The 27,034-nt window shown below is 40.5% G+C and overlaps 1 protein-coding gene across 2 annotated transcripts; it reads right to left on the bottom strand.

Annotated features, from left to right (window-relative positions):
* On the bottom strand, nucleotides 1–27,034 carry batf3 (basic leucine zipper ATF-like transcription factor 3). 2 transcript variants are annotated; one of them, XM_087991344.1, is made up of 4 exons: nucleotides 26,568–27,034; nucleotides 26,351–26,455; nucleotides 4,036–4,251; nucleotides 1–3,945 (listed from the first exon to the last, which is right to left on the bottom strand). In XM_087991344.1, exons 1-3 carry the CDS (start codon nucleotides 26,661–26,663, stop codon nucleotides 4,039–4,041), a joined length of 414 nt encoding a protein of 137 aa, XP_087847470.1. In that variant the 5' UTR covers nucleotides 26,664–27,034; the 3' UTR covers nucleotides 1–3,945; nucleotides 4,036–4,038. The 2 variants fall into 2 exon arrangements, with proteins under 2 accessions (XP_087847470.1, XP_043551799.1); XM_043695864.2 differs by having other exon boundaries at nucleotides 43–4,251; nucleotides 26,568–27,024.

Here is a 27,034-nt window from a genome sequence, read left to right as displayed (position 1 = left end):
ATCATCTCTGGAAGTGCATTTTTAAACTCCTCCAGCAGAGTAATCTCTCTTACAGCCTCATAGGTCTTATCTATTTTTAAGGCCTGCACGCAGTTATCAAAATTACTATGTTTAATTCTTTTAAACTCAACATAAGTCGGACCTGGTTCCTTCTTTATGTTCCTAAACTGCTGTCTATATGCTTCTGGTACCAATTCATAAGCACCCAAAATAGCTTGCTTGACATCTTCATAATCTCTTGATCCCTCATCTGACAGCGCTGCAAATACCTCAGTGGCTCTGCCTACCAGCTTAGTTTGAACTAGCATTACCCACAAGTTCTATGATGACTTCATCTGCCTAGCCAATCTTTTCTAGTGAAATAAAGAAGGCTTCAACATTTTTCTCATCAAAATGCTGCAATATTTTAACATATTTGTATATATCAATACCATCGCTCTTCATCTCCATCCTGTTAACTTGACTTTCCTGACTAATTTGCAACTTCTAAAGTTCAAATTCTCTCTCCCTTTCTCTTTTTTCTTTTTCTTTCTCTCTTCTCTCACTGCTCTTCTTCCTTTTTCTTTATCCTCTAATTGCATTTGCCTCATTTGTAATTTAAGTTTTTCTAACTCTACTGCACTTGCCTGCTTCTCTGACACACAAGCGTTTGACTAAATCCCTTACAATTTCAACTTTACTTCTATCCCTGGTTAGACCCAATTCTAACCTATTTGCTAATTCTAAAGTATGGCCTTCTTCTGTCTCTCTAAACTTTCTTTGCAAATTTGGGAATCATCTTCAAACTCCAGAACCTCTTTAGCAATTTTAAGATCCAATTCTTTAACTTTTAATTTAATCAACCACAAGTAACTGAAATTAAACAAATTGTCTCACCTATGTTTTATTTAAAGATCTAGGACACTAATTGGCAAGTGTTTAAATTTGCAGGGATCTTTCATACCCCAAATCTATTTCAATCTGTCCATATGTCAGACTGGATTTGTCTAAGCCTGTCCAAATCCCCGACCCAAACCCCCAAACTGTTACAACACGGCGGTAACCCCTTCTGCTAATTAAACCAAGGAAAGCTCACCTCACCTCGTAATTTGTTAAAGTATGAGTGACAGAGAACACCACAAATTCCACTATTTAAAGAAAGTAATATCAATTTATTCCTTAACTCTAAAAGTGAATATTAAACAACTCACAACTCGAAGCCCCCCTTTCTCTTAACTGATTATCTGCCTCCAACTGTATAACAATATACTGTTCCAATAAAAACACTTATTAAAATTACATCAACTTAATTTCAAAACCATACAGTGGCTATTGTTATTGGTGTCTCTTCTTCCAGCTGAAGATCTCCCCTTCTTTTATTGTGAATTTTTTTTTATATATGAAAAGGTACCTTTGATAGACTGTGTTTGGGTCTGTCTTGATGGCAGTTACTCTGTCTGACTTTCAAAATGCCTATCTTTTTTATCCCCTCAACATCGGATCATCTCATTGGTTGGCAAAACAAAGATGTTGTGAAACTTGAAAGGGTTCAGAAAAGATTTACAAGGATGTTGCCAGGGTTGGAGGATCTGAGCTACAGGGAGAGGCTGAACAGGCTGGGGCTGTTTTCCATGGAGCGTCGGAGGCTGAGGGGTGACCTTAAATTATGAGGGGCATGGATAGGATAAATAGGCAAAGTCTTTTCCCTGGGGTCGGGGAGTCCAGAACTAGAGGGTGGTACGTGAATGGAATGAGCTGCCAGAGGATGTGGTGGAGGCTAGTACAATTGCAACATTTAAAAGGCATTTGGATGGGTATATGAATAGGAAGGGTTTGGAGTGATATGGGCTGGGTGCTGGCAGGTGAGACTAGACTGGGTTGGGATATCTGGTTGGCATGGACGGGTTGGACCGAAGGGTCTGTTTCCATGCTGTACATCTCTATGACTCTATGACAATTGGCTTTAGTATCTGGGACATAATTTAAACCAATTGGCTAGATTCAAATTGTTGTCAAAACAGCAACCAACTCAGGTATCTATTTCACAGCTAAATGTTACATATTTTCAATTTTTTAGTACACTTTGAGATTGCTAGTTAGTCATATGACAGGTGCTTGTAAACTCTTAGTGCAACACAGCATTCACACTCTCTTAAAAGGTACAGTACCTGCCTTCAACTTCATAACACTATTCACGGTATTTAACAGACAGAAACATTCAATGACTATTAGGTGCTCAAATGATAATACCCAAAATGTTTCAGAGGAACCAGTGTGTAAAGTCATAGTATAAAGGTCAGTTATAACATCAGGGCTACATTTCATGAAATAATGGTTTCTAGCTGCAAGTCAATGAGTGTATAATCCATTCAAATCACCAAGTAAACCACTCTCAGATTCTGTCTTTTTTATGCAAGGATAGCAATGGATCACAGCAGCATGCCCTGCATGGTCTCTGACATGTGCTTTGGACATGACAAGCAAGGGAAAATGGGCACCCACATTCTGGGCTGGGACTTGTATGTCCTACTGGAAGGGGTAGTGCACAGCCCTCTTCCATTGGGACCAGCAGAGGAAGCCACAATAGCACACCATTCCAGACTGCTCTGGGTTGCAGCCTGGGTCAGTGCAGTCTCAGCCATCTGGTGAATGGCCCAGCTTTGTAGGAAGGTGCTTCTCCACACAGTGAGTATCAGTGATACCAGCTTCTCTTTTGTACCACATATTCACTCTATCCCTGTACCCATGCCTATCAAGGCTCTGCTACTCTCAAGTACCTGCAACATCTTCTCTCATCCGCTTACTTTCAACCACTCCAATCTCTGAAAGCAATAGCTCTCTGCTCCCTCCCCGAAGCTTGCCACCTGCTTTCATTTCCATTAATGGATCTCCACAATCATCTCTCTCGCTCTCAATCCAGGAAGACAAAAGCCATCAGTAGGATAGAGATAGTCAAGGTGGGTGACCCGCCTGACATTTGGCTCCTCACTTATTACACCCTGATGGCCCCCAATGGTTGACCGACCCTGTCCAAGCCAGTGGACTGATATCAAAGGCTGCCCTTGACTTATTGTTCTGGGATCCCTGAGATAAAGCTACCACTCTTATCTTAACTGAGGATTGCTGACTTCCATGACAATTTTCCTGACATTGTGTCTGTACTAAATGGCAAAGCAATACAGCAACACTATAAGCCTGGTATCGCTGGCGGAGGGAACACGGTGCAAAAAGGGAAGGCAAAGCAGTGCAAGACAGGGATATTAAGAGCATTCAGAGAGGCTCAGATTGAGTGATCACTGTAACAGGAAGCAAACAGGCTGGAGCTACAACCTGGCCCAGTCCATGAGCTGGGTGCATTTCCCTGAATGTACAATGTCCTTGCAGCAGCATTGAAGTGACAGATGCCAGTGCAGCCTGAGGTGCAGTAATGATGTGCTGAAGAGTCTTGTAAGTGGATTGGAGATGTGCCATTAGGAGTCCTAGAGACTGGCACATATTGGATGTCAATGTCTGTGAATATGGTGAGCATAGAATGTGCCCTGAGATGTTGCTGCCAAATAGCAAGCTGAAGTTGTCATATACCCTCTCTGATGTCCTTAGCAAAATACATTGAAAAAAACGAGGCATCAAGTATTTAGTTAAGATAGGAATCTGAATATTGATGAGGTGAATTGTGACATAATAAGGCATTTAACAACTCCATTAATTAGCAATGCAGTGGCATCTAGTGAAAAACTTGCCACACCTCTCTGGAGCTGGATAAAAGAATGAGTTGCTTGCAATATAATTTTCGTCCTTTCCAACTTCTTGTCAGATTCTTCCACAAGTCTCACCATACTCCATGTTGTTTATATCCTTATAAGTTTGTCTGTGTCTTTAGACTTGACATTACAGTGCACAGGATCACAGCAGCATCATGTAGTTCGTAATATGGTCCAACATCTCATAAATAATGTCCTCACAACTCTGCATCAAAAAAAAACAATCAAACACATTCAACATTTGACAATGTATCAGAATCTTCCGTGATAAAATAAAATCTTGCAATTTCAGTGCCATTTAAGAGACTTCGCTTTGACTACGACGTGGTAAACAGCTGGCAAGTCCATCAGAGTGAGGCCGAGGCATTGTGACAAAGTTCATGGCACACTGTATCAGCGGGCAAATGCGTTCATGATCTTTCAACACTTCTGATAAATGTTTCACTTCTTCACTAAGTTTCCTTATTTCCCTTTTTAAAGCAGTATTTTCCTGTTCCAATCTTTCATATTCCTGTTAAAAGAGAAACACATCTTAAATAGGGAGAACTCAAAAGAAAGGGTAAACTCAAGTATATTTATCATTAAACTTAATTTCGACAAGACTGTCTGAGAATTCTCTCTCTTCCAGCAACTTTGATGGAATCCCAAATGAAATGGTTAGCTACTATCAAACATATATACCTTTCATGCAATTGGTTTGCAAGTGTAGTGCTAAAGGTGTGCAATATTTGACAGAAATCTGAGGAGACAGAAATTATAAGATCATAACCATTAGCTAATTAGCAGCAGCTAATCATTAAGTTTCACTGATGCAAACGGAGAAAAAAAACGAAATGTAGAGAGAGACAACAATGAAGGGCAGGCAGTGGGGGATGGGGTAGCTAAACTAAAAGGGGAACAGATAAAAATAGTAAAATAAGTAGTTTCACAGGACAGAACCTTCCCCAATTTCTGAGTTATATTTTTTGAATCCACACTTATGAAAAAAAAAGGCTACTGATTTGCTCAAACTCAAAATTTCCTGAGCCTTTCCAATTGACCCCAAATGTAACTCTGGTGAACACTCCTTGGAAAGGCTCAGGAATGTCAAGACCTGAATATTGAAGGAGGTAAAGCCAGAACTCTCTGTGCTGTGGACTCTATCTTCTCTGACCCATAATGGAGCCAGTTGAGAAGCCAAGATGTTCGGTCACGTGACGAACACCTCCCTTTAGAAAGACAAATGAGGGCAGTGGGGTAGAGGATGTCAATCTGAGCAGGGAAAAAACTGCATCCCAGAAGGTAGTATAGTATTAGTCCCTTTAACAGGGAGCAACAAATGCAATTTTGGAATTGCTACCTAGACCACCCCAAATCTCCACTTCTAAATATCTGGCAGATTCTAGCTACACCAGATAAGCAGGTGGACATAGCATTTGGGGTACCCACAAGTCCATGTTAATAAGGGTGCCCTTTCATTGACTACAAACTCCAGAACAAACAACACTGGAGAAAATTGATGGCGCAATCCTGGCATAACCACCAGGAATGGAGCCCACAAACTTTCAGTCAGTACTTCCTTGGAGATTAGTTGATAATGAGATATGGTTTGAAAGCTTCACTAAACTTTCTAGATGCTCATTTTAGTGGCAAGTGAGACCAAATGCCCACGCTAGCAGGATGTGCAGAAATGGAATCCTATTTCAGATACTCATCCATTTTTCATGTCTTGTATCAGGTTAATACTACAGACACCTGTTAACTGTACTGTCCAACAAAGACATAAAACTACTGTTATTTAATCAAACCTAATACACAGAGGAAAAAAGAAAAAAACTTACATTTTTATAGCCATAAAACCTAAAGGCAAAAGCAGGCCATTCAGCCCATCAAGTCTGCTCTAACGTTCAATGAGATCATGGTGGATTTGATAATCCTCAACTCCACCTTCTTGCCTTTTCCCCATTACCCTAGTTTCCCTTACTGATTAAAAATCTATCTATCTGAACATACTTAATGTCCCAGACTCTACATCACTCTGAACAATTCCACAGATTCACAACCCTCTGAAAGAAGAAATTCCTCTACATCTGTTTTAAATCAGTGACCCCTTATTCTGGGACTATGCTCTTGAGTCCTAGACTCTCCCACAAGGGGAGACTCCTACATTTAGCCTGTCCCACGTTGCTTAAAATGTTGCACATTTCAAGCAGGTCATCTCTCATTCTTTTATATTTCAACAAGTAAAAACCCATTATAACTCAAGCTCTTCCCCATACCTAGAATCAGCCCAGTGAACTTTCTTTCCATTCCCTTCAATGCTGCATATGTTGCTGAGGAGACGACTTGCCTAATGTAATACTAGCATTTGCCCTTCTGGGAAAAACTACAATCAGGGTCATAGTTTAAAAATAAGGGATCTCTCATTGAAGATGGAGATGTGGAGATGTTTTATTCCTCAAGGGGTTAAGTCTTGTAGAATTCTACTCCCCAGACAGCAGTGGAGGCAGGGTCAGTGAAATAGGCAGCAAAATCCTTGGGATGTGTTTTTGACAATAGGACTGAAAGTGAAGAGGTTACCTGCTCCTAGAAAATAGGTAGCCAATTTCCATTACTAAAAGTCCAGTTGGTGGTCATTTTACATTGATATCAGAAAACGGAGACGACCAGTTAAATCAATGCATTCCCCCACTCAGTGAGGGAACAGAGGTGATGGACCATTGTTAGAATCCTTGCTGATTTTTCATTATTTTTATTTTATCAATTTTGAATTGAGCTGGAAATGACTTGTGGACTTTGAGACAGCTTTTGGTAAAAGGGAAAAACACACCATACAAGCTTTGTTTGTTTGTGAGGCCAAGTCCGTTTGCTTACTGTAGGCTAAGCCTTGAATTAAAACATTGTAACAGATACAGCGACTCCAGGAAGAGCAAAGAATTTAAACAGATAGCCAAAATTATTAATGAGGTCGGTAACTGGAATTTGGTTCCAGCCAGTCTGGAAGAGACCCTTTGTTCAAGCTGATATTGAATGGAACTGAGGTTTCATGAAAAGCTAATCTATCAGGGCAGAGCCAGAATTAAAGCGGTTTTATTGAACCATGCTTTCTGAGAGATGGTTTTGAGCAGCTGAATATGTGAAAGCTCCCTGCCAAAGCTGTTACACCAGTTTTTGGAAACCCACAGAGCAGAAAATTGAGTTAGAGATATTGTGGCCATCGCCTGGGTGAACGGAGATGACCCTGATCACCATTTCAGTTAAAAGATAGCCAAGGAGGCCACATTTACCTCTATAAAATACTGTTTTACATTTTTTTTTCCAACTCCTCCAAAACTTCCACTAGATGCTTTAACTCTTTATTCAGCTATGATTCCTTCTCAACACCAAAAAGTAGTTCAGAGAACAGAGAACCTCAAAACAGACATTATTATAGAGTCACAGATTCACGCAACATGGAAACAGACCCTGTGGTCCAACTCGTCCATGCTGGCCATGTTTTCCAGACTAAAGCAGTCCCACCAGCCTGCATTTGGCCCATATCCTTCTAAACCTTTCCAATTCATGTACCGAGCCAAACGTCATTTAAATACTGTAGCTGTGCCAGCATCTACCACTTCCTCTGACATTCCACATACAAACCGCCCTCTATGTGAAAAGGTTGCCCCTCGGGTCCCTTTTAAGTTTTTCTCCTCTCACCTTGAAAATATGCCCCTTTGTTTTGAACTCACCCACTCTAGTGAAAAGACCTCTGCTATTCATTTTATCTATGCCTTTCATGAGTTTATAAACCTCTATAATGCCAATCTCCTACACTCCTGTGAAATAAGCCCCAGCCTATACATCCCATCGTTATGATGCAAATCCTCTAGTTTTGGCAACATCCTGGTAAATCTTCACTGAACCCTCTGCAGTTTAATAATATCTTCCTATAATAGGGCAACCAGAACAGAATGGTACCCCAAAAGTGGCCTCACCAATGTCCTGTATAACCTCAATATGACGTCCCAACTCCAATTCTAAAATGATCTGAGCAATGAAGGCAAGTGTGTTAAAAGCCTTCTTAACCACCCTATGATGCAACTTTCAAAGAATCAGGTACCTGAACCCCTAGTTGTCTCTGTTCTACAACACTACCCAGGACCTACCATTATTTATACAAGTTCTGCCCTTGTTTGTTGTACCAAAATACAATATCTCACATTTATCCAACTTAAACTCCATCTGCCACTCCTCAGCCCATTTGCCCAATTTCTTTTTTAAGATTACCTACAGTGTGGAAACAGGCCCTTTGGCCCAAGTCCACACCGACCTTCCGAAAAAAAGATCTCTCTGTAATCTTAGATAACCTTCTTCACTCTCCACTATATCACTAATTTTGACGTTAACTGCAAACTTACTAACCATGCCTCCTATATTCTCATCCAAATCATTTATATAAATTACAAGAGTGGTCCCAGCACCAATCCGTGCGGAACATCGCTGGTCACAGATCTCAATCCCGAAAAACAACCCTCACCCTCTGTCTCCTACTATAAAGTCAATTTTGTATTCAATCGGCAAGCTCTTCCTAAATCCAAAGTGATCTAACTTCACTAATTAATCTATTATGTGGAACCTTGTCAAAGGCTTTATTAAAGTCCAAGTAAACAATATTTATATCTCTGCCCTCAATCTTTTTGGTTACATGCTCAAAAAACTCAATCAAGTTTGTGAGACATGATTTCCCACGGACAAATCCATTTTGACTATCCCTAATCAGTGCTTGCCTCTCCAAATGCACGTAAATCCCCTCTAGGAATCCCGTGCTACAACTTTACCACCACTGATGTCAGACTCACAGGTCTACAGTTCCCAGGCTTCTCCTTACAGCCTCTTAAATAAAGGCACATCATTAACCACCCTCCAGATTCCAGACTCTTCAAGAGATTCACTTGATCCCAGCTGCCTATACCTAATATATGATCCTTCTTATTCTTGAATAGAGCCTCAATATCTTTACTCATACATTGTCCCTTACTCCTAGTAGCCTTACCCTTCAATTTAACAGGAACATAACGCCTCTGAAATCTCATTATTTCACTTTTAAAAGCCTCCCACTTGACAGTCATCCTTTTCGCTGTGAACAGTCTACGCCAATCAATTCTTCTATCTGTGCCCTATAACAATTCCTCTTGAACACTGACAAACCCTGCTTAATATATAATTCATTCTTGGTGCCCAAGATCTGGCTGCCACCTATTTTCTTCTGAGAGGCTATCCCCCGAATAGAACCCAAAACAGTATATCTGTTTGAGAAAGAAATAACCACAGGAGACTCCTGAACTACCTTCTTACCTCTCCTGACAGTCAGCCATCTATCTCACGGAATCTGCAATGTAACCACCTCTCTAAAACGATTAACCATCACACTTTGTGTCTCCTGCATGCTCCTCAGTGACTCTAATTGCCTCTCCAGCCAATCCAAGCAGTTTGAAATGAGATGGATCCAAAAACACCTCCTGCAGACACAGCATCCAGGGACGGTCAACTGTTCTCTAATCTTCCAGTTCTGACAGGAGGAACACAACATGCCATGGACTGCCATAATTCCCCGTTAAAATTTGCTCACTTAGATTTGACTGAAAAGACCCCACTTTTCTCAAATCAGTGTGTCAACAGCAATTAGTCTACAAACACTAATGTAGGGAGAACTTAAAAACTATATCCTATAGGATAAGGCCTAAAAGAAGTTCTAAAAAGAACTTCTCCTCAATAAAAAACTACTCTTCCCTTACCACAGATTTTAAATTTAAAACGTGCAAAAGAGAAAAAAAAAACACTTAGCTGAAATTCCCAGCAAATGAAAAATAGTTCTGTGCAACAGTAAAAGCATTCTCTCTCTAGTGCTGTCAACACCTAGACAAACACATGGACAGGTCTCTCCAACAAATTCTGTGTAATCCAATTTCTCCGCCCTCACTTTTTTTTTCTTTTGGACTATAAAAGTTACAAGAAAAATTTTAAATGAAAAATTTTCTCCTGCTCTAGAAAAACCAGAGGGGAAAATCCCAAGGAAAACCTCCAACTCAGGAGCAGCTGCAAGATCCACACTACTCTCCTTCTACAATTTTTTAAATTGCTTGTTCATTATTCTGTTCCCCACCCCCTTGTTACATTCACAATTGTTTTGATCTCACTACAAAATTGATAAAGGGAAAAAGAATGTGTGAAAACCGACAAGAAACACATTGCAAATCTTTCCACAGATACATGAAAAGGAAGAGAGTAGTGAAAATAAACAGGTCCTTTCAGTAAAAACAGCAGAGTTTAGAACGAACTAGTAAATGACAAAGCCATTTTACAAATACTTGGTATCTTTCTTTGCAGTACTAGCCACAAGAAACTTTCTGGAAACAGTCTGAATCTAAGAAGCTAGCATGAGTCAGAAATTGGTATTCATGAGAAAAAAAAATACTGGAAAAATTAAAGGCACAAAAAGTCATCAAATCTCCAAGATGTAATGGCTTTCCTCCTCAAGTTTTCAAAGATGTAAGTGCAGAGGTAACACCTGTATTAAATTGATTTTACAGAATTTCCTATGATTCTGCAATGGTACAAAAGAAAGGTAGCAAAGCTAATCCCACTATTTAAGGAGGAGGAGACAAAACAGGAGATTAATTAAAAGCTAGTTAGTAGGAGAGAAAATGCTAGGTTCTATTATTAGAGACTGAGGTGGAATTGTATCCTCCTTTGTGTGGTGTGGGAAATGATGGGAAAGGTAGGAAAATACAGTGAGAATGAACATGATGTTGAGAATCATTTTTTCAATTTTCCCCTAAAGCTTTAAATGATAACTTCAGAATCTCACTATGGAGCAGCAACTACCTTATTTGCAAGCATTTGCATCCTATTGTTATAAATAAGGTGAATTGAGCTAACAAATATAGGGAATGCGGGACAAACTCAGCAGACATGGCAGCATATGTTGAGAGAGAAAACCACAGAAACTGCCCCACCTTCTGAGTTTCTCCAACATTCTCTGTGTTTCTCTTTCAGACTTCTAGTATTGACAGTACTTCAGTTTTGCACTTCATTTAATTGCCACTTTTCAATTCTTCACCCCTTCCCTCAGAAACTAGATGACACAAATTCCTGATTAATTCTTAGGTACAGAGGTAACTTGGTACACTAGTGCACGAGTCACAAAATGTTAGTATGCAGGTGGGATGCCTTTCTTCATGACAAGAAAAACTAAATATAAAATGAAGGGTGTTATGTTTCCATTACATTGGTGAAACGATAGCTTGAATACTATGTGCTGATTTGACCCCTTATTTAATGTAGCAAGTAAAGAAGTTGGAAACAGTTCAAAGGAGGTTTAAGGGATTGATTTCTGGAATGAGTAGGTTGTTTTGTAAGGACAGAGTAGACAGGCTTGGCTGTTGTGGATGTTTCCTTTTGTGGGTGAATTCACAATCAGGGGCACTGTTTTAAAATTGAGAGTTTCCTTTTCGGACAGAGAGGAGGAGAATTTGTTTTTCTCTCAGAAAGTTCTGCAACTTTGGAACTGCCGTAGAGGGTGTGGAAGAGGAGTACTTTAACAATTTTTTAAGGCAGATGTAGATAAATCCTTGTTAGGCAACAGAATCAAAAGGTTATCAGGGCAGACGGGGATATTGAATTTGAAAAACAAACATATCAGCCATGCTCTTATTAAATAGCAGAGCAAGTTTCAGGGGTCCACTGGTCTATTTCTGCTCTTCTTCTGCTCTTCTTCCTTATGTTTCATATGACATGCGAGTCAGAGCGGGTACTTGGCAGGTGCAACCCGCCAACTGTTTGTCCTGGCCATCATTCAAATGCGTCTTCACCACAACATTCCCGCATGGTCACCAGCTTCCTCGCTATCCTTCAACCACACAATTCCGTGGTGGCAAACCACCAGCCTCAAATCGTCATTATACTACTCTTGGACTAATATAATCACCACTTCAGCCCTTCAACAGTTTAGTTAGGACTTCAGGGATACCCGTGACTTGCATGCTTCTGCCAAGTTGCTTTGCGTGCAGGAACACAATCTTTATAGGATGTATCGTATGACTCTCCTTTTGATCATTCCATCATTGGTAATCCAATCTCAAGTTTGCAATAGACTGAAACATTGCCATGAAATCACCGAGCATTGTCTAGGATAGTAATAATCTACAAGAGGCAGTGTTTTTATACCTTTTCCTCAGCGACCACTGAGCTATGAGAGAAAATGGAGAGGTGAGTTGCCTATTGAATATCTCCCAGCCTTGAATGGCAGCGTGCTCCCTCGAAAGGCTGATACATAGAATAAAATGCATCATTCCTTCCAAAAATGTATGGAATCATCAGTGATTCTATAGTTTCCCTCACAAGGTGGGTGTAAGTGCAGAATGATGCCTGCTGGCCATACCTTACCATAATCTCTCTGTGCTATATTTTGCCTCGGTGTTGTCCACATTAAAGTGCAACGCCTTGACTACAGTCATCAATGTCATGGTTCCCTGGCATCAGAGGCTATTTATAGTCAAGGAGTCGATTACTCGAGAGAGATGAGCAATGCTATTCCTTGGTATGTCTCACAACCAGTTTTGACAGCAAAGAAGACATTAGAGCAGGTATTTTAGAAGTGTAATGAGGATATATTTACAAAGGTGAAAGGTTTTTGTTTGAGTGTAAGAACAGGAACTTGGTGGCTTTTCATGTTTTCCATTCCTTGATCCAAAAGCTGTTGCTTGTGATTGTTGCTCTGTATGGGATGCGGAGTTGGAAAGTGGATTGAACAAATCATTATGGAGTGGTAACTATTATACGGAATGGATATGAATGGTTTCAACTGGCTTGTGGGTTTTTGTCAGAAAGCAGAGGTGTGGGAAGTGACGATTACAATGTCAAAAATACAGGAGTGGGGTGTTTTGTAGAAGGTTCCAGTTATGATGCACGTTGCTATTGCCTGGTTAAGGGCCTCAATTGGCAATGGCATAACAAGGATATCCATGAGCCTACCCTTGGTAGGAGTTAGAGTAGCAGGGTCCCCACCTGCCACCCATCTGACCAAGTAAATGCCACCTTCATTTCAAATTTGCATTAAATTCTGCCTATTAGCTCTGTTTCTCTCTCTTTACAGATGCTGTTAGACTTGCCAGAATATTTCCAGCATTTTGTTTTCATTTTGGGCTTCCAGGATCAGCAGTATTGTTGAATTATCTGCAATCTTTTATATGGCTGTACAGCAACTCATTGCAATTAGGGGCTGTAAATTGTTAATTTGGTTTTCTACTGCAGGATTAACATAATTTCCTTGAAAAGCTTCACTTTCTAATTGAGAGAAGCAAGTAATAATGAATATTCAAGTTAGTGTACCTAGTCTCGGATGATGGGGAACCTCACTCACTGGCTGTGTAAATTGCAAAAACCACAAGCAGTACTGACAATGGGTGTGACTTCCTGCTGCAAGTGTGTAAGACAAGCACTCAAACTTGCCCCAAATGTCAAAATCTAATCAATAACATAACCAGGATCTCAAAACTAGAAAAGCATTTAGCATTGGACTAATTATTTCATGCAGTATGTTTTACAATCTAAGTTTTCGTTTATTGGTAAGTAAGCTTTGTGTTGCTGTGCTGACTTATTTTTTGTAAAATACAAGTTGAATTTATTCATTCATTTCATTTTGCACCATTATGTCAGTGAAATATTTTTACCACATTGTCTAAACTGGATTTAAACCCAAATTTTATACCTAGCTCACTCACTAACATATCAAAAATATATAATTCACATGCCTCTCCATAGCACTGAAAATATACGGCCCAGTTGGTTACTACTCAAGGATCTTACCCACTAGTGACCCTCGACTAGAATAGGTTGTTGGGAAGCAGGAGCCCATGGCACTATTGCCATATCAGGGGTGACTTTCTGCCTCAGAAGGACACAGAATACCGCACTGGTGGCCAGGTGTCAGCCACAGCACCACTACACACTCACTAAGGCTGAGAAACTAGCCCAGTTATCACAATGCATAATTAACCTGATAACATCACAGAAAGTGTTAAATGTATTGCTGATTGGCTGTGTCTTGCAGGTAGAGTCCACATTTGTACAGTATCTTGCTTGGTCAATTCAGCAGGTAACTCTTAAAGGCCAGGTGTATTCTGAATTGGCAGTTTACAGAAAATTCAAGCAGGAAATACAGTGAATTATGATTCAATAACGCAGAAAATATCATCCAAGGTGTTGTGAGGCTGTCCTGAACTCCCTGGTGACAGAGAAGCAGAAAAGTTCTCTGGCGCTAAGAGGTCAAGAGGCCAGGTAGATAGACTCGTTAACAGGACAATGGGAGCAGATTGCCATGATCAATGTCAGGAGTCCAGCCCTAAGGTGGATGTAATGTTGCAAGGTCAATCACACAAATGCCCATGGTTAATGACTTCATCTTCAAATATCAAATCCTACAATTGTACCATTAGCTTCACAAGCTGGTCAATTCACAACACTCCAAGACTCATTTTTCAATGATGATAATTCAAAAGTAACTTTTAAACTTTTGCCTCACCCGTACAGTACAAGCCACTGACCTCCAACATAGCTTGCATGGATGACCAGGTTAGCAACCATGTCAACACATCATCCAACAAGACATTCACTCATTGACTTCTCCCTCACCTGTAGGACAGGTAATGTGATGGTTTACCACCCAAGCTTGTGCATTTTTAATTTCAGATACACAAGAATGGTAACCTGGTCAGGAAGTGATGGAAGAGAAAGATCAAGCAACATCAGTACAGAGAAAATTCTTCAGATTTCAGGTCAATGATCCTTTATTAGAATTCTGTTTCTCTTAGATGCTGCCTGGCCTGCGGAGTTTTACCCGAATTGTCTGCATTTGAGGTTTCCAGCATCTGTGGTATTTAGCTTTTGTATTAATGAAGGTAGAGCATCCTCACTTGCTCTCACTCTCAGCCACTAGCTTAAATATTGCAAATATTGAAAAGGATAGCTCAGATATCCACATATAATGAGGTAATAGGGTATGATTGGGTTAAAGTCAGAAAGTGTGGCACTGTAAAAGTATAGCAGGTCAGGCAGCAGTCAAAGAACAGAAGAGTCAACGGTTCGGGCATAAGCCCTTCATCAGTAATGTGGAAGGGGAAGGGGGTTGAGAAATAAATAGGGGGTGGAGGGTGGGGCTGTGGAAAGTAGCTGGGAAGACCATAGGTGGAAGGAAGTGGGGGAGTAATAGTGATAGGTTGGTGGGGAGAGTGGAATGAACAGGTAGGAAAAAGAATGGACAGGTAAGACAGGTCAAGAAGGTGGTGCCAAGTTGGAGGATTGGATCTTGGATGAGGTGGTGTGGGATGAGGGGGTTTGGGGTGTGTGTGGGTGGGTGGGGGGGGGGAGAAGAGTTGGAATTTGAAAACTACTGAAGTCGATATTGATGCTGTGTGGTTGAAGAATCCCAAGGTGGAAGATGAGGCATTCTTCCTCCAGTAATTGGGTGGCTTGGATTGGGATAAAGCCAAGGCAAGTCATAAAAGGTAACTTAGATACCAGACTGGCAGACAACATATATTCTGTTTCAGAGAATTCAGACAAGAAGGTAGGTGAAACACCCTACAGAAAGATGCTAACAGGAAGGCACACAACAACGCTTGGTACATTGGCAAGTGCATTACAATTGGGTATAGTAGCATAGTAAGTATGTTGCTAAACTAGTAATCCAGAGGCCTAGACAACTATTCCAAACCTTACCACTACAAATGGTGATTTAAATATAAATATAATTAAACTTAGGATCAGCAATGGTGGCTACCAGATGGTGTTTGGGTACTTAGGGATAGGAGTAGGTCTTTTAACCCTTTGAGAAAGAAAAACAGATCATCTGCAATTTAACTCCATATATCTGGCTTTGCCACACATCTTTTAGTATCTTGGCTACTAAAAGTCCATCCATTGTTACAACCAGTCCCAGGGCAAGGTTCCCCAATTTGTTATGGCTTCAGAGGTGAAACCCCGGATTGTTAAGCTCCCAACTGAGGAGGGGCGAACTTGGTCTCCTTTTACCAACTGTCTGCTAAGTTGGCCGCAACAAGTTTAATTTTAAAAGGTTCCTTTCCCTTGTGGATGTCTTTCTCCCAGACCAAAGGAATTTAGGATTTCACATGATCCAATTTAACCAGGTTTTCTTCACCAAACAGAAGAGATTGTTCTGAAGAAGGGTCACTGGACTGAAAATACTAACTGTTTTCATTCCACAGATGCTTGTTGCTGAGTTCCTCCAGCAATTTCTGTTTTTGCTTGAGAACAGAGTTTATTAGTTACTAAACGCAAGAAGAAATAGTGATGCAATATACATATTATGAGTAATAAATAATCCCAAAGAAAAAGATAAAAGCTTAAAACTATATGAGTTACCCTCAAAGTCACTCATGATGACTAGATAGAAGAACATTGAGGCATTACAACAGTTTGTTAACAGAAGCATTGACATTGGTAGTTAAATAGTCAAATTGGGGGTGAAGGTGACGTTTGCATGCTTGCCTTTATTGGTCAGTGCAATGGGTATTGGAGTTGGGACATCATGTTGACGCTGTAAAGGACATTGGTTAGACCACTTTTGGGATACTGTGTAGAGTTCTGGTCTCCAAACTGTAGGAAAGATTTTGTTCAACTTGAAAGGGTTCAGCAAAGATTTACAAGGATGTTGCTGGGACTGGAGAGCTTGAGATGGCAAATAGGAAGATAGGGAGAGGCTAAATAGGCTGGGGCGTTTTGCCTTGGAGCACTGGAGGCAGATGCGTGACCCTATAGATATTTATCAAATCATGAGAGGCATAGATAAGGTGAATAGCCAAGGTCTTTTTCCCCCAGAGTAGGGGAGACAAAAACTGGAGGGTAAGGGTTTAAGGTGAGAGGGAAAAGATTTAAAAGGGACCTAAGTGGCAACTTTAACATGCATAGGATAGTGCATGTATGGAACAAGCTGCCAAATGGAGGTGCTGGAAGCTGGTACAATTACAACATTTAAAAGGCATCTGGATGGGTACATGAATAGGAAGGGTTTAGAGGGATATGAGCCAAATGCTATCAAGCAGGACTAGGTCAGTTTAGGATATCTACTCTGCTCAAATGAGTTGGAGAGTAGGGTCTGGTTCCATGCTGTATAACTGTGACTATAAATTCAAGCTTCTTGGTTTGCATGTCAATTGAAATTCTCTGGTGCCCGTGACAGTGGCTGGCTAGCAACTCTGTCTGGCTCCTCCCTGGGAAAATCAGGTTGGTAGCAGATCTCAAGGAAGGAAGTTGTGGAATGTCTACAACATGTTTTTTGGAGCAGTGTGGTAGAGTCCACTAGGGAACTGGCAATTCTGGATGTGGTAACGTTTAATGAGGCAGACTTAATTAGGGAGCCGAAAGTGAAGGAACCCCTTGGGGGCAGTGACCGCAATATGATAGAATTCACCCTGCAGTTTGAGAGAGAGGAGCTAAGAATCAGATGGAATGGTATTACAATTGAGTAAAGGCAATAGCAAAGACATGAGGGAGGAGCCAGACAGAGTTGATTGGAAGGGGAGCCTAGTAGGGAAAATGGTGGAGGAGCAATGGCAGGGGTTTCGGGGGGTAATTTGGGAGCTCAGCAGAAATTCATCCCAAGAAGAAAGATACAATGTGAAGATGATTATTGGGAAGCCTTTAACAACCAGCAGAAGATAATTTTAAAAAGCAATAAAGGGAGGGATAAAATATGAAATATGGGAGTAAGCTAGCTAGTAATATAAAAGGTTGCACAAGTTTTTAGTTTTTATCTAAATGGAAAGAGAGAGGCAAAAATGGACACTGGAAAATGTCATGTAAAATGGAAAACATAATGGAAAATGCAAATAGTTAATTGGGAACAAAGAAATGCCAGAGGAACTAGGTACCAGTGGAAGATACCAGCAACATACCAGGACTTCAAGAGAATCAGGGGGTGGAAGAGAATGCAGTTGCCATTACTGCTGAAAGGTCTGAAGGTGGGTGAATCACTAGGACTAGATGGACTACTCCTTCAGAGGTCTTAAAAGATATAGTTGAGGAGGTTGTAGAGGCATTGGTGGTGACCTTTCAGGAATCATTGGAGTAGGACTAGAAAATAGCTAATGTAACATCCATGTTTAAAAAGTGAAGGAGGCAGAAGACAGGAAATTATAGACTGGTTGCCTGACTTTAGTCCTCAGTAAGAATTTACAGTCTATTATTAAGAATAAGATTGTGGAATACTTGGAAGTAGATGGTCAAAAAAAAAGAGCTGCATCAGCATGGCTTTGTCAAGGTAAAGTTTTGTCTGACAAATCTGTTAGAATTCTTTGAAGAGGTAACAATCAAGTTAGACAAAGGAGAGCTAGAGAATATGACCTATTGGATTTCCAGAAGGCCTTTAACAAGGTTCTATATAGGAGGCTGCTAAACAAAATAAAAGTCTATGGTATTAGGGGCGAGGTACTACCATGGATAGAGGATTGGCTGACTGGCAGAAGTCAGAGCATAGGGTTAAAGGTTTTTTTTCAGGATGGCTGCCAGTGGAGACTAGTGGAGTCTTGCAGGGGTCAGTGTTGGGATTAGTAAGGGGAACAAAGATTATAGGGAGAAGGCAGAAAAACATGGTTGAGAAACATATCAGCTATGATTGAAAAGCAGAGCAGAGCCGGTCCAGTGGGTTGAATGCCCTAATTCAGTTCCTATGTCTTATGGCTAGGGAGATCTGTTCTTATTGGCAGAAGGGTTGAGAACCAGAGGACATCAATTTAAAAAAACTGATTAAGTTACTGATTAAGAAGTAAAAACGGTGGCATAAGAAAATATCTTTCTGTGCAGTGAGTGGCAAGGATCAGGAATGCATTGCCTGATTGTGTAATGTAGGTGGATTCTAACTTTTAAAACTTGCACTGAATTTGTAGGTGTAGAAAAAAAAATGCTAGCCTATGGGGAAAGGGTGGTTCTGCTGCAGAGATCCAGTATAGAGATCGGGGTGAAATTACAGCGCTTAATTATGCTTTGATTCTATGCTTCTAGTTAGCATAGTAGCTGCCCTCTAATTTGTCCTTGCAGCTTAAATGTACATGGCCAAGTGGATTGTGGCCAGGACACCGGCCACTGACCTGCATGAGACTGCACGTTGCATTTGCTTGCAAACCAGCTGGAAGTTGAGGGAGTGAAATCCATTCAATGCATGTTACAGTTGACATATGGCACCCACGAAGCAGTATGCATGGAGTCAATGATGTTTTGTACCATAGGGAAGCCTGTAATCCTCATGTAGCTATGTGCTTGTTCTACCTTCTTCTATCTGGCAAAAAAGTGAAAGGTGTTAAGATCTGTTGCAATACAGAGCCTCAGTGACCACCCCTAGGTAACAGTGGAAAACAAATTGAGAGATATTATGAATGTTGCAAGATCCAGTCTGGAGATACTCAAATTTGTAAACATTCACAGCGACGGTCACATTCACAGTTTATCAGTCACCCATGTGGGACCTCATCAACAGTGGAAATTCAGATAAATTTACACTGGCCATAGCATCTTCTCCCTGTCCTGAGGTTGCATTTTGACTTCTGCGGTGAGGACATCCATGCAACTGACCCTTTAACTGCTTTCTAATCACCCTGTCCATGCCCCTTATAATACTATACACCTTAAGTCACTTCCCCACTCAGCCTTCTCTGTTCCAAAGAAAACAACCCAAGCTTATTCAGCCTCTCCTCATAGTTAACCTGCTTCATTCCACACAACATCCTGCTAAATCTGCTGAGATAAATTTATCTCTCCAACCTTCAGGCTCTCTGCCTGTATTCCTGATGAAGGGCATTTGCCCAAAAAGTCAATTTTACTGCTCCTCGGATGCTGCCTCTGAACTGCTGTGCTTTTCCAGCACCACTCTAATCCAGACCCTTACAGAGAGTTAGGCAGGAATTTAAAAAGGAGGTCCTCAAGGGTAGTAATATCTGGATTACTCCCAGTGCTATGAGCTAGTGAAGGTAGGAATAGGAGGATAGAGCAGATGAATGCATGGCTGAAGAGCTGGTGTATGGGAGAAGGATTCACATTTTTGGATCATTGGAATCTCTTTTGGGGTAGAAGTGACCTGTACAAGAAGGACGGATTGCACCTAAATTGGAAGGGGACTAATGTACTGGTAGGGAAATTTGCTCAAACTGCTTGGAAGGATTTAAACTAGTAAGGTGTGGGGGTGGGAGCCAGGGAGATAGTGAGGAAAGAGATTGATCTGAGACGGGTACAGCTGAGAACAGAAGTGAGTCAAACAGTCAGGGCAGGCAGGGACAAGGTAGGACTAATAAAATAAACTACATTTATTTCAATGCAAGGGGCCTAACAGGGAAGGCAGATGAACTCAGGGCATGGTTAGGAACATGGGACTGGGATATCATAGTAATTACAGAAACATGGCTCAGGGATGGGCAGGACTGGCAGCTTCATGTTCCAGGATACAAATGCTACAGGAAGGATAGAAAGGGAGGCAAGAGAGGAGGGGGAGTGGCCTTTTTGATAAGGGATACCATTACAGCTGTGCTGAGGGAGGATATTTCCTGAAATACATCCAGGGACGTTATCTGGGTGGAACTGAGAAATAAGAAAGGGATGATCACCTGATTGGGATTGTATTATAGACCCCCTAATAGTCAGAGGGAAATTGAGAAACAAACTTGTAAGGAGATCTCAGCTATCTGTAAGAATAATAGGTTGGTTATGATAGAGGATTTTAACTTTCCAAACATCGACTGGGACTGCCATAGTGTTAAAGGTTTAGATGGAGAGGAATTTCTTAAGTGTGTACAAGACAATTTTCTGATTCAGTATGTGGATGTACCTACTAGAGAAGGTGCAAAACTTGGCCTACTCTTGGGAAATAAGGGAGGGCAGGTGACTGAGGTGTCAGTGAGGGAGCACTTTGGGGCCAATGACCATAATTCAATTTGTTTTAAAATAGTGATGGAAAAGGATAGACCAGATCTAAAAGTTGAAGTTCTAAATTGGAGAAAGGCCAATTTTGACAGTATTAGGCAAGAACTTTCAAAAGTTGATTGGAGGCAGATGTTTGCAGGTAAAGGGACGGCTAGAAAATGGGAAGCCTTCAGAAATGAGATAACAAGAATCCAGAGGAAGTATATTCCTGTCAGGGTGAAAGGAAAGGCTGGTAGGTAAAGGGAATGCTGGATGACTAAAGAAATTGAGGGTTTGGTTAAGAAAAAGAAGGAAGCATATGTTCAGGATAGATCGAGTGAATCCTTAGAAGAGTATAAAGAAAGTAGGAGTATACTTAAGAGGGAAATCAGGAGGGCAAAACGGGGACATGAGATAGCTTTGGCAAATAGAATTAAGGAGAATCCAAAGGGTTTTTACAAATATATTAAGGACAAAAGGGTAACTAGGGAGAGAATAGGGGCCCTCAAAGATCAGCAAGGCGGCCTTTGTGTGGAGCCACAGAAAATGGGGGAGATACTAAATGAATATTTTGCATCAGTATTTACTGAGGAAAAGGATATGGAAGATATAGACTGTAGGGAAATAGATGGTGACATCTTGCAAAATGTCCAGATTACAGAGGAGGAACTGCTGGATGTCTTGAAATGGTTAAAAGTGGATAAATCCCCAGGACCTGGTCAGGTGTACCCGAGAACTCTGTGGGAAGCTAGAGAAATGATGGAATACAGGGAGAACTAGCCATTTGGATACAGAACTGGCTCAAAGGTAGAAGACAGAGGGTGGTGGTGGAGGGTTGTTTTTCAGACTGGAGACCGGAGACCTGTGACCAGTGGAGTGCCACAAGGATCGGTGCTGGGCCCTCTACATTTTGTCATTTACATAAATGATTTGGATGTGAGCATAAGAGGTAAAGTTAGTAAGTTTACAGATGTCACCAAAATTGGAGGTGTAGTGGACAGCGAAGGGGGTTACCTCAGATTATAACAGGATCTGTACCAGATCGGCCAATGGGCTGAGAAGTGGCAGATGGAGTTTAATTCAGATAAATGCGCGGTGCTGCATTTTGGGAAAGCAAATCTTAGCAGGACTTATACACTTAATAGTAAGGTCCTAGGGAGTGTTGCTGAACAAAGAGACCTTGGAGTGCAGGTTCACAGCTCCTTGAAAGTGAAGTTACAGGTAGATAGGATAGTGAGGAAGACATTTGGTATGCTTTCCTTTATTGGTCAGAGTATTGAGTACAGGAGTTAGGAGGTCATGTTGTGGCTGTACAGGACATTGGTTAGGCCACTGTTGGAATATTGCGTGTAATTCTGGTCTCCTTCCTATCGGAAAAGATGTTGTGAAACTTGAAAGTGTTCAGAAAAGATTTACAAGGATGTTGCAAGGGTTGGAGGATCTAAGCTACAGGGAGAGGCTGAACAGGCTGGGGCTGTTTTCTCTGGAGCGTCGGAGGCTGATGGGTGACCTTATACAGGTTTAGAAAATTATGAGGGGCATGGATAGGATAAATAGACAAAGTCTTTTCCCTGAGGTCGGGGAGTCCAGAACTGGAGGGTATAGGTTTAGTGTGAGAGGGGAAAGATATAAAAGAGACCTAAGGGGCAACATTTTCACGCAAAGGGTGGTACGTGTATGGAATGAGCTGCCAGAGGATGAGGTGGAGGCTGGTACAATTGCAGCATTTAAGAGGCATTTGGATGGGTATATGAATAGGAAGGGTTTGGAGGGATATGGGCAAGGTGCTGGCAGGTGGGAGTGGATTGGGTTGGGATATCTGGTCGGCATGGACAGGTTGGACCGAAGGGTCTGTTTCCATGCTGTACATCTCTATGACTCTACTGCTCTGTACCAGCCACATAAATACTGTTGTTATACAAGCAGATCATAAACTGATAATTCTGTGTGAATAATCCATTTTCTCATTCCCTAAAACCTGTCCATCATCCACAGGAAACAGGATAGGGGTGTCACTGAATACTCCCGACTTGCCTGATGGATGAATTTAAACAACATTCACGAACCTCAGGACCATTCAGAACAAAGCAGCTTTCTTGCTTGATACCTCATACACAACCTTAAACATTTACTCCTCTAACACTGATGCATATTGGCTGAAAGATGCACTGCAGAAACTTTCTAAAATTCCTTTAACAGCAACTTCCAAATCTATGATGTCCATCACTTGGAAGATAAAAAGCACCATCACCAACACCAGAACAGCACCAGCTGCAAGATCCCTCCCTCCCTGTTGTCACACACCATCAAGACTGGAATATATTGCCCTTCTTTTATTGTTGCCCCAGACACAAATAACTCCTTGAAGAAGTTCCTCTGCATGTCACATTGACCACTGACAGTGAGAAGCGATAGATGCTTAGAGATACTATAGTAGGAGTGCTACAGAGATCTTTACAAGTCAAGAACCAGCTTGGAAGAGAAGTATCAATTCAATTGTTCTCAGCAGTGACAACACCTTCATCCTGCACCTACTGCTGGAGAAACTGCAGGCCTGAAACCAATGAGGACAATATTCCTAAAATCTGCATCCAAAGAGAAATGCCAAGAAGAGGATCACCAAGAAGAACAAGGACAGGATTATCACTATAGGAACACCACCACCTGCAAACTTTCCCCAAGTTACACAAACAACTGAGACTAAGAAATATATTGGTGTTCCTTCACTGTTGTGGGGTTAAGTTCTGGAATTCCCAAATGCTGGTCTTGCAGGTAATGGCCAAATTCCATAAAGGACTGGAAAAATTATATTTCTAAATGAGCTTTGGAAGTGGGAGATTCCTTTGCTTCTATTACAATATTAATTATACATTTTATCTATACTACAATATTAAAGATGCCCTTTGAGGAAAATGTATTTTGTCCTGATTTTACATAGGTAAAGTAAGAGAAGATACATGTGCATAATTAAAAGTTTAAGACTTGTCATGTTACATCTTTTAAGGTGTCTAAATTCGAAGGATGATAAATTCTCAAAGAAAAATAACTGAAGTGAGATCTTATTTATTAAATAATCAAACAGTAAATTAACTGAATATAAAAATAAACAGCAGAAATGAAAAAAACCCCACTGAAGATACTAAGCAAGACAAGCAAATATTTGGAGAAAAGCAGAGTTAATGTTTCAGATTGATAACCTATTAGCAGAACAAATTCATTCATTCAGTTAGTATGTTATAATGGAAGAAAGAGTAAATAGCAGACGGCCAATTAGTAGTTTTTTTGGGATGGATTGGAATTTATCAAAAGTAGCTCTGAAGACAAAGGAAGCTTCACAAGTATGATCCAACTAGCAACTCTATCCTGTGCTACATTCCAGGTTACCCTCCCATGCATTAACAAAGCTTCGGAGATCATAACATGGGAAAACATTGGTGGTGGTGGTGGGGTTTGGCATCTTTCCTTGTTTAATGAGAGGGGCGAGGAGTGACCTGATTGACATTATTAAATGTGTTAAAGGGTTTACCAGTGTAGACAGTGCAGAAGTCCAGTGCGAACTTGTGGTGAAGCCTGGTGTAGATCCCAATTTGGAGCCCAGCATGGACCAGAGTCAGAGCACAGCATGGATTGGAGATGGAGCCCAGCTCTGGACAGACTCATCTCCTTCACCTGCTTTTATACTTTGTTTCTTTCTCTGCTTTTTAAAAAATATGTTAACATTACTTACATTCTGTGGATAGCATCCATCCCAGTGTGATCTCATGGCAGCGACATCATTGGAAGAGGCAAGATGGCATTGAAGAATAGCAACAGAGTTCTGTAGCATAGTACAGCGAAGGGACTCATGCTGGTGATGGTCTCTGGGGTGAATGCCCATGGCTAAGCACTTAAGAAAAACTGTAATGCTAAACTTTTAATTTTATTTCTTTATTTTCTCCTTTATACATAAGATTTTGTCCCTAGGTACCTTTGTACCTAAGATGGCAAATTTGTACCTAAGATGACTGAAGAATTGCAAATTTGTACACTTTTCACTGTACTCCTGCATCACTGTACTTGAATACATGTGACAATAAACCTAATTCTAATATGAAGAAAAAGCTTCCAAAATTTGTGGCAACCAAAATTAAGAATAAGACAGTAATCGAAAAGACATTTAGAAGAAAACATTTTGTTCCGTGAATGGGTAAAATATGGAACTTTTCACATCACAGAAATGGTTCAATGAAACAGGTTCAAGACAGTTAAGGGGAAGTTAGACAAATATATGGGAAGTAATTTGAAATATGTTGACAAACTGAGATGGAGAAACATGACAGGAAAACTGAATGCAACATGGACTAGATGAGCCAAATAATCATTTTCTGTGCTCTAATTTCTGTGGAAGTGGTACATAAAGATGCCCTACTTAGATTAGTATTCAGAATTCCTTGTTACTAAAGCTACGAACCACTAATTAACATTGCCACATGTTTAAATACTTCACAAAGATAAAAGGTCTACAAATATAATGACCTTGATTTTTAAGTCAGAGGTAAACCTTTGCTGCATTCTTAGAGGGAAGTAAATCCTTCTTTAGTTAAGGAGACTAAAACTGCAGTCCCATGAAAGTCCAATACAATTGCAGTAAGATTTCTTTACTTTATTCTCCAATACTTCTGTGATGAAGACAAACACACCATTTGCTATCCTAATTGAACCTGACTACCAACTTTGTCATTAATGGCCAAGAATGATTAACAAGAGTAATAAGGTTTTCATATTGATTGTGAGCATATCTTATATTAAACTATATACTATTTGTAACCCACGCTTTAGCAGATCTGGAAATGATTCACATGGTTACAAAAGCGAAAAAGATGAAAGATTCCTGCATCAGTGAAGATATCACTCTGATCAGCATACATTTCTAAGAAATTGCATTTTTGTTAAATCCACAAAGGAAATAGGACTATATGCTTCACAATTCCAACTAACTTGTTAACGTTATTGCCAGGCAGTACTACATTTAATTTTGAATAAATACTATAAGCTGGATAAGGAATCAGAGAAGACAAAGCTTGTATAAACTGATACAGAAGGTGTGAAGAGCTCAGGATATTTTAACTGACTATTGAGTACGAGTGATGTAGCTGTGAACATTTGCCCCAAACGGTCACATCTTTAGTTGAGGCGAATCAGGTCAATTAAGCTACAGGGACAAGGCTATCTTAGGCTTTATTACTCAGAAACCTAGCTCGATTTGCATTTAACTCTCTCCCATGAATCTTTAAATACTGTGGTTTGCAAATGTGCAGTCCAGATACCGTAAATCAGATGCAAGAAAATTCCTCACAGGTTAGCAGGAAATGTTTAAGCAAATCTCAGAAACAGTCAATGAACTCAGGGTATTGTTTTGTCTACTTAAATTTCACGTTTCAGCTTTACAATTTTGATGAAGTTTACTTAAATAACTGACGACCAGATAATCACAATAGAGTTTATTTTTAATATTAAAGGTTACGTATCTAAGGATCAAAAAATGCCAAGAAGTGCAAATTAATTTTTGATAACAACATTTTGTTATGTCTAACCGCACCGTATTCACTAACGATTAGTTTTATTGCTAATCACTATTTGCATACTGTTATGAAGGAGATAAAATTCAAAGGCCCGACTACTGCCAGATCTGTTCCTCTGCATTTTACCTCGTGTAGTTTATCTGCTTTCTGCGTCTGTTTCTTCCGACTTCTTTGCGCGGCAATTCGGTTTTTCTCTCTTCTCCGAAGCCTCTTGTTATCGCTTCCAAAGTCCTAAAGTTCAAACATGCGATTTTGATTTGAAAATGTGCTTTCGAACAAAAAGCGATAGTCAGCCGGGACACTGCGGAATTGCAACCAGATTGGGAACATATTTTCTACTGACCTGCGATTCCCGGTCTGTGGAGCTGTCGTTTGCTGGACTATGCACAATTAATCTTGGAGAGTTTACTTCAGACATGACACACATACGTGAGCACATACGTGCAAAGAGAGACAGCAATAACCGAATGCAAGAGGAGATTCGAAAGCAGCTTGCTATCAATCACCCGGATTTCCCATTGAAACTGATCTTAAGATCTAGAGGCGAGTACTGCTGCCCGTAATTGAGTTCAGGAAACCTTTTTTGTGTGTGATGCAATTATAAAACTAAAAGCAGTTCTGAGAGTTTCACTTTGTCAGAAAACATTTTCTTGGAATGTGCTCGCAACATTGCAGTAAGTCACGTGCTGTGGCTTATCTTTAAGGCTAGAAGGAATCTCAAAAAAAAGGGTGGTCTGCCTCCAATTCACAGGACTATTCAAACTTAATTAACGTTAGCAATTACTGAAAGTCATTGTTTTGACGGGCCAC

Source organism: Chiloscyllium plagiosum, unplaced genomic scaffold, assembly GCF_037043375.1.
Source record: "Chiloscyllium plagiosum isolate Xiang-an unplaced genomic scaffold, Cpla_swu_hap1 HiC_scaffold_10, whole genome shotgun sequence".
NCBI lineage: Eukaryota > Metazoa > Chordata > Chondrichthyes > Orectolobiformes > Hemiscylliidae > Chiloscyllium > Chiloscyllium plagiosum.
The sequence above is the reverse complement of the archived record's forward strand: the minus strand, read 5'-3'. Positions and strand labels throughout refer to the sequence as shown.